Below are 9,215 nucleotides of genomic sequence, written 5' to 3' on the forward strand. Positions count from 1 at the left end.
AATAAAATATGACTTCACATTAAAAAAAACTGAAATTCACTGAAAATAGCAAAGGTTAAAGCGTTGTTACAGTTAGGAACTGTAAACATATCTTTACATTTCACACAAAAAATAAAGGTTAAAGGGACATTATAGTTAGTTGAAAAATGTAATAAAATAAAACAGTTTTAATTAAACAAAACCACTGAAATTCACCAGTAATACTTACCCAAGTAACTATAACTTGCGCTGTCGCCATGCAAAGCTTATGAACAAATATACATCACTTATCACATGTTCTATGACATCACTCCAACATGTGAAATGGCATCAGTGATTATAAACTGTGCATGGCGGTCTCAAAAATCACCAAAGGGGCAAGCCTGGAGCTCTCTCGAACAAAGTCCTCTTGAAATTGACCCCTGTTGCTGCAAGGTCCTCCTCAAGCTCTGGATGTCTTGGAAGGTTGAATATTTTATGAGTGCTTACTTTTCAGAGTTTCTTGAGCAGCTACTCTTGATCACTTCTAAAGGCTCCCAAAACCTCAATAAGAGTGTGTAGGGGCCAGGACTCACACCAGGAGAGACCACCCGCAGGGTCCATTTGCTACCACTCTGGTGGGCACTTCGGGAAAGAGACCAGTTTCAACTTATGTCCCTAAAGCCACACAGGACGTCATCCAGTTGACCCTTATAGACAACCTTTTAGTCGTGGGCACTAGTGGGGGCAGATTCGGCTCTTTAGGTTTCCAAACAGATTTTTAACAGAAGTTTGAGCCCACATTTCTTCTTCTGCAGGTCCAGAGAGTGTTCTTAGTGGTGAGTGAGATGCCACTTTTGTAGAATTTACAAGCCAGTGGGTGGGCGTGAGGCCGAACACTTCCTAACCACAAGGAACACTTTTTCAAGGACAAATGTTCCCACTTTTGGAGCACATCCTGTTTGCCTTATTGCAAACTACACCACAGTGCGTGATTCTGAGGCAAATCCAACAAAAATGAATCGTGCTGTCCTTTAAGGGAGCTTGCGCAGCAGCCAGGGGTGTATTTAGGGAAATGAGCAATCCCCACGTCCTCCGCTATACAAAAATGATTCAAGTTTCAAGTTTATTTTTCAAATTGTTTTACACCTGAGGTCTACAATCATTAACGTAAGGAACCAAGCAAAATCCACATCACTATATATAAATGAACCCAATCCATGAGATATCCCTTATCAATCATTCACTCATAAGATTGTTGTGATATTTCTCCCATTACAAAATAGGTAAGAAACCTTTTAAAAAATGAATACATTTTAAAGCTAGTCGTGGGTGGTAAACTCCGCTATCGTTAGCAGAGTTTGCCACACTTAGTGCTCTGATTGGAGCACGGAGCTCGGCAAAAACTCTGTTCAGCGACAGTGAAATCACTTATTTCTATTTTGCTTATTTTTAATGAATTAGTTAATGCTTTGCATTTCACTAGAGAGGTGAATTTCTGGAGTTTGAATGGTGCAATTTACATTCTACGCTCTGCTTGACCTGACGCACGAGTAAACTCAAGCAAACCGGCCCTACTTGTTCTCTCGTGCGCACAGGGCCGCCCATTTGTATGGGTGACCCTGAAAGGGGTGCAAGAGCAGCCATTTTCCTCTACTCTGACTCTAAAGAAAAGTGGGCTCCTACCATTTTCTCAACACACTGACAAGTCACCGCATGGGCCTTCCTGCTACTGTGATCCCTGTCAGTCCGCAAGCACACGCATATGCCACTGGATTCAAGCTATCCTGGCTGATGAGGGGTGAACCTGAAACCAGTACTAAGATGCTTGTTTCCGGTCCAAGGAGAATCTGGCTTGGCAGTTCGGGTTGGACTGTTCCCAAGAGACATGAGAAGGAATCTCAGTGAAGTGGCATCATGCAGCAGTTAACTCCTAATTATATTCGCTAAAGACTATGCAAATGTGCTCATAATTCCAAGTCCAAGTCTTACTAATCGTGTTGGCAGAGAAGAGCTTATTGAGCAAAATTGCTGTCACTCTTATTTTTCACCCAGGTCTTCCAGTGGAAAGGCCTAAGACATTTTTTTTTCTCAGATGCTGTTTTCACACCCCATATGGGGAAGCACTGGCAGGGAAGTTTGCCAGAAAGCTAATACTCATTAGCCAATGGAGACTCAAGCAGATAAAGTATAACATTTTAAAAGTCAACTCTTAAGTATTTACAAAAGATCAGAGTTCACCAATTATTTCTTTTTTAAAAAAATATTAAAACTAGTAGTTTAATTGCCTCTGTAGTTTATCCTAATCCAAAGTTAGTAGACTTATCATTTTATTCAACATTTTTGTATTTCTTATAGGACAGCTGCAGGTCTTCACAAGGAAAATAGCTTTTTTGGGTCTAATCACAGCAGCTACATGTCAAGATTCAATTCTCCCAAGTACCACTTTTAAAAACTAGGCATCTTACCATGTGGACTGCTAAAGGATGACATATTTAATATTTCGAAGCAGGGTTCCTTACTGTCAAAAAGGTTAGCCTGTAGGTTTAAAAGCTACACAGGTAGGCCCGAAGCCATGTTTTTTGGCCACGCTACAAGATGGTGCAACAAGTGTAGTAGTCCATAGGTGACATTTAGCGTTCCATGCCACTAGTGCACCATATACTATTGATTTACTGTAAAAGTAAATACATCAATTGTTTATTAGCTAATGTTACTATGTGTTAGGGGTCAGAGAGCATATACTGGGGCCTGGTCGGTGGTGTCCCAGAGTGCAAAGTTTAAAAAAGCAGCAATATAGGTCAACAAAAAATAGTGGATGAGTATGCAAAAAATGCACTTTCTCACATATATAGTTAGGCTTACCTGCTCTCCTTCAGAACAAAGAACTGGCACCACTATGAAAGAAAGAGTCTGTCAGCATGCCCCGGAGTTCCCTGTACGCATGGATCTGCACAGACCAGCACTGATAGGGAAATGTAGTGGCGTGCATTCCCATGCATTGTTCCAGTCTGTAGAGATCTTAGAGAGGCAGAAGAAGGTGAATGAGATGAGGAACCCAGTGCCAGTCCTGTTAACATGTACTGCTTTACTATCACACCCCTAGAGGCAGTCCCATTCCCAGCCTAAAGGCCTGGTTTAGAATTGTTCTGTAAGGTAAAGACTTCCAGTTTGTAGAGGGCCTGCTAACTACGGATGGGAATCCACTGGCAGAAGTTCCTACATCATAATATCTAATGGTGAGAACATTTGAGCTGAAGGATTCTCCTCAAGAGTTAGTTCCTACTCCACAAATCAGAGGTTTTTCTGTTAACACCACAATCTAAATCCTGCCCTCATTTTACCCGCCAAAACACCCGCAGGTAAGTATTGTATTTTTTTTAATTAAATACAGTGTCATTTTTCCCAGTGCTAATACTAATTTACTCTTTGGAAAAATGACAATTATTACAATGGAAAACAAATTGGCATGACGTGAAAGAATTGCTCCTCTTTCTGCCTCCCACCTACCTCAATAAGTAACGGGTTGATTTATATACCAGCGGATTTGGAATAATTATCATCACCATGGTGGAGGGCACTCCAACTGGCGTATTTCAAGATGTCCACTGCCTGTGCAGACATCTCTTGAATTTTCAGGAACCCCCTTCATGATGCACTGTATATGTGACTGACGCTGTATGTCAAATGTACAACTTTTTTTTATTTTCATGAAGAAAATCCAAAAGCGGAATATTTGTTATGAAAATTATTAAAAAATGCCTCCCTCTCCATGGGAGTTTTCTCTTATGGCGAAGGGGGCATTGAGCACTTTTCAATGCCCATTACCGCCAGGTTTTTCCGGGAAGGGACGGGCATTGAAATTTGGCTGTAAAACTGCCCATCTAAATTAGGTAGGTAGGCAGGTGGATAGCCAAGCCTCAGACAGCCCTTACTCTACTCGGGCCGTCAGAGGGATTTCAATACAACAGGGATAGAGTGGTCTCCGCCATCATCACACTTATGGGCCACCCCACTCTAAATCAGCTCAGTGGACCATATAGTTGGTGGGGAGGGAACTCGGCCCCTCTTCGGACAGTATTCACTTTCTGTCAACATAAAAAGCAAGCACCTTAATCAGCACCGACAGCACGCCCCCAACCTCGGTTGCTCTTCTTTTACTAGTGATGTACTGAGGCAGCTTCAACTGATTATATAAGTTACTGTATCTGAGGTGGAATACCAAGCCTGGAATTTCTATGACGTTTTTTAGTTTGTGGAACCTTAAATCACCTTAAACAATAGCTGATTTGAGTTTGAGCAGATTTGAGTTGGCCAAGACTACATATAATCCATTTTAGGAGTTTACAGTTAAATATCATGATGTAAAAACATTTCTTAGGCAAGAACCCTTCATGTAAGACAATGCCTTCTGTAGGAACTTTAAAACCACCGCTTTTGAAAAATCATTGTGAAAACACATCCCTAAAATACAACACATATAAACATGATCTTCTTAATTCTCTAGCAAAATTAAATTAATTTAAAGTTCTTCGAGAACCACCGAACAAAGCTGGGCATCATTTTATTGTCTGAAATGTTGCTGCAACTGAATGTGTACGCCTTAAAACAACGTAATTTATCTGATAATTTCTGGAATTTTTCTTTACATAACTTTTCATTCTCACGTTGATGTTGCTTTGTAGGTATGTTCTGACAACACAAAGCATGGAACGAAAATGCTCCTGCTGCACAGAGGTCGAAATGACCAGGAAGGAGGTCAGCCTACTTTGTGCAGACGGAAGTTTCATAGACTACTCTGTGAATTCTGTGGCTAAGTGCGACTGCGTGACTGCCGAATGTGTGGTCTAATGGGACTTCGGAATAGAAAACGAAGAGAGACGACACTGCAACATACTCGGTCACGACTGCAACCAGATCAGAATGCTGAATACAAAAACTGCTTTAAAATGAATGTTTCAAACAATATAAATAGCCCTCCTTAAAATCGTCTCTAAAATTAAAAATGTTCCTCCTTAGTGTTTCTTGCTTACCAGCAACTGAGGTCGTAAGGTGATGATATCTGATTTAAGCTTTACTGTAATAAAATTACTTGCACGATGTAGTCGTATTAAAATAGTGTTTCTGAGCTGTGACAATATGTGCAGGCAGGAAGCATTTACTTCAAATTACAGATTTTTAGTTCAGATTCAGTTGCCTTCATGAGGACTGACTCACACCTTGGAAGGTACTCTCTCTCCTAGCCAATGAAAAACACCATATACGAGGTACTTTAGAACGGGTCTGTAGTGCTAAAACAAATGCAAACATACAGTGTACCGATTTAGGTATCACAATTAATTGTGCTAGCTCTGGTATTAGCCAAGGTCCCATTCTTAGGTGTTACAAGTCAGTAGTTGCCCATGGCAAGTGTGAACATTGGAGCATGGTACATTCAAAATAAACGTAGGAATATGTGGTTTATTTGCCATTATTTACAATGAACCAGTGTTATAAGAACATTTTAGCAGACCCGGATTTTCACCTGCGAGGCGGGTAATTTATAATTGGCATGATCGCATGCTTATTCCCTTTGCCTAACAGGCCTGACAAAATTCATTCTAAAAAGATTATGTGAAAACCTGGGATGAAAGTGGCAGTTCCTCCAGCAGGAAGTACTCATATTGAAATTACTCTTAATCGAACATTTCACTACCAGTGCTTATCTAAGGTTTAGAAATGATCTCATATTTTTAAATTAGTGCTGTTTCTTACCTGTTACTTAAAAGGAGCGTGCTTTTTATTTTTGTTTTTAATTCTGCTTGTCAAAAATTTCTGTGATGAATAAACCAGTTGCATCTTTAAAGTGTCAGTTTCATGAGCCAAATTACTCTGTGATTTCATCGTTTTATTATTGTAAGACAAATACAGTGAATGGTGTCACTTCCACGCATTGGAATCTATTAACCTTAATCCCTTCCACGCTGATGACGAGCTGGGCTCGTCATGGCGTAGCCTCCTCGCACGCTGATGACGAGCCCAGCTCGTCACGTAATATGCGCTTTTGAAAATCTCAGCGTAGGAGCAAAATTGCGCTAGCGCGCATGTGGTTAATAAAACAGTAGCAGATTGGACTCAATGCACATCCACGACCGTGTCATAATGGTAACCTCTTGTTCTTCCCTTAGCCTCATCAGACTTTTTCTAAGGCATGGGACTTGGGAAAAGGGCAAAAGTTACAACTTCAAACCCTTTTTACTTTCTGCTCATTCTGACTTCATGACCCCTACGAGGAATGGTAGCATAGACAGTGCCAACAATATATGCCTCTACACAAGTGATAATATGGCCGGCATGCCTATCACCCCCTCCCAACACAGTCCCCAAGGATGGGAAGTCGGACACAGTTCTGAACTTTTGGAAGGCGGGAGGGAGTTACCCTCCTGGCCGTATTTATTAAAATATGAAACAAAATTAAAACATTAAAATAACAGTTTCATACCATGTACAATTTTTCCTTTATACATTTCACTGCAGTCACGTTTATTGGCTAACCTTAACAAGTCTCTAATACAAAGGTTCTCCTAGCCGAGTCTAAACATCCTGCAAATGCATACTTTCTATATAAAATTGTACATCCTAACATTACGGGCCAGCGGCAAGGTCGTACCCGGTGTCAGATCCCTACTACCAGAACTCCCCCCTCACGGTGTGAGGGGTGGGCGCACAGAGGACTGTACCTCTGTGCCAACTTCCAATTTCCCTTGTCTTAGCGGGGGCCCTTTATTTAACTCGACGCCATCTTAGTGGTTGTCCGAGGACTCGTGTGAGGTGTCTAGAAGGTAGCGTGGACCCCCCCTCCCACCCCACACTGTTCACCACATCCGCCGTCGTGGATATCCTGGCCCCGGGAAATTCCTAGGAGGGGCATCGAGCCGCCTCCTCCCCTGGGAGGAGCCTATGACCGCCTTCCCTTCGGCGACCCCATACTTAGTGGGTGCCGCCTCCACGTGTGTGGGGCCAATGGCCGCCTCCCCCCGGGCGCTCCCATCAATAATGGGTGGCGCCCCCTCTAGGGATCTTGAAATTACTGCTCACCGATCATGACCTTACCGCCCGACCAAAATAAATACGACGTTTTTGAACCTAATGAAGAGAGCAATAAAACGGTTAACTGGACATTGTCCTATTCATCCATTTATCTACACATGCCATACCTTTAATGAAACTTCGCTCAACTGAATGAGAAAATTGTTATGAAGCAAATAACTTTATTGCAGTTCAAACATTGACACCTTTATTACATACTAAAATAGACCTTGGAAAAAGATACTATCAACGCAAATCAACTATATTGCATTTACTAACGTTGCCATAAGGGGTTGGTGGGTGGGTCAAAATTGCTCCTTGTTCCGTCTAGGGCTCACGTGCAACGAGAGGGTGCAGCTTCCAAGCACAGGAACAAGAGGATGCTTCTCTGGTTTGTTGCTCCTTTTATTCCTCTTCGGGAGGGCGTCTACCCTCCTCTGGTACGCCTACGGGGCGTGACCAACGGTGTAGGTGTCTAGGACAACCCCTTCTTAGGCGGGAAAAGGCGCGCCCCGGCTACGCCGCTTCAAGCATACCAGCAGAGACACGCCCCCCCCCCCCGCCCAAAATGGTTTCCCGGGGGATCCGGGCACCCTGCCATATGTTCGGGGGGACCGAGTGGTCGCCCCTTTCCATTAATGCTCATGAAGCGACGATTCGAACAAAGATAGATAGGTAGCTAGATAGATAGACAGACAGACAGACAGACAGACAGACAGACAGACAGACAGACAGACAGACAGACAGATAGATAGATAGATAGATAGATAGATAGATAGATAGATAGATAGATAGATAGATAGATAGATAGATAGATAGATAGATAGATAGATAGATAGATAGATAGATAGATAGATAGATAGATAGATAGATAGATAGATAGATAGATAGATAGATAGATAGATAGATAGATAGATAGATAGATAGAACCTGGAAAATTAGAAGACCATAGCAATACTTCCTGCCTTAGAAACTGTTATTGTAAAATAGAGCCACTTACGTACACAGTGAAAACATCCAACACCAACTTGTTTGCAGCATCAGCAGCATAGGATTCAGTTTGCAATTTATCCATGAGCAGTGCCTGATCATTCGCTCTCTAAATATTTGAAGTCATCAGATTAATTTACATCTAGTTCAGAAGATATCCTGTGATGTAGGGAGGACGTGGGGCATTCTCTATTGGAGGATTATGTGGTAGGGATAATCTTCTGGCTTAATTACCACGAGTATTGTACAGAATAGCAAAAGTAATTCCACTGGAGGAATGGACTTTCTTTTAGCAGCAAATTTTACAAGATCAGCAATACCACTATCTTTAAAGAAAGCAAGTCTTGGCAAACATGTACCTAGATGGACCACTACAACTGTTCATGTAATTGTAAAACGAGACAAAAAATAGATTGGCTGCCGATGTAGCATGTTGCTAAGTTGAAAAGGTACATCTTAGACAAGTTTCCGAAGGCTGCATAAAGATCCAGGCTAAACAAACAGTTTTTTAAACACATTTTTATTAGAAGATTATGACACAGTACATCTTTGGGTGAAGCATTCCACATATTCACGTCTCACATGGTCAGTGACGGCTACCTCCACTCTCCCTGTATACCCACATCAACCCAGAACACAACGACGCGGATTTGTCTTCTGAAGGCGGGGGGTCGCAAGACCCCCCGGCCGTATTTATTAAGATACAAAATAATAAAAATTGTTAAAAAAAATATACAATTTTTATGCAAAAATATTCAGGAACATTTAGATACATTCATATCGACAATTGTGATCGGGTAGCCCCAACAAAAATCTAATACAGCTTGTTTCCTAACCGAATCTAACATCCTCATTTGAAAATTTTTGCAAACTAACATTTATGGCGATATGGCAAGGTCGCTAACCAGTGTCAGGTCTTACAAGCTGCGTCCTTAGGCAGGTTTGCATGCGCAGCCAGGCCCGTTAATTACCCAGTCCACCCCTGCAGCCGAGCCCGTTAATTACTCAGTCCACCCATGCAGCCGAGCCCGTTAATTACTCGGTCCACCCATGCAGCCGAGCCCGTTAATTACTCGGGCCACCCATGCAGCCGAGCCCGTTATTTACTCGGTCCACCCCGTGAACTCCATTTAACCAGTGAAGAAGGGCCCTAACTTGTGTTACCAGCTGCCCCTGAAGTTCTAGGATGGGCCAGTGAC

General features: G+C 42.2%; 1 protein-coding gene across 1 annotated transcript in view; it reads left to right on the forward strand.

Moving 5' to 3' along the window:
- The window catches only part of LOC147733193 (mucin-5AC-like), a 245,804-nt gene extending 240,349 nt beyond the window's left edge, over positions 1 to 5,455 (forward strand). The window contains exon 41 of the mRNA XM_086957733.1: positions 4,644 to 5,455. Within this exon, the coding sequence (XP_086813859.1) occupies positions 4,644 to 4,809 (166 nt within the window). The 3' untranslated portion in view covers positions 4,810 to 5,455. The remainder of the gene's footprint in view (positions 1 to 4,643) is intronic.
- Positions 5,456 to 9,215: the final 3,760 nt, after the last annotated feature.

The sequence above is a fragment of the Lissotriton vulgaris genome, chromosome 2_1, assembly GCF_964263255.1.
Source record: "Lissotriton vulgaris chromosome 2_1, aLisVul1.2, whole genome shotgun sequence".
NCBI lineage: Eukaryota > Metazoa > Chordata > Amphibia > Caudata > Salamandridae > Lissotriton > Lissotriton vulgaris.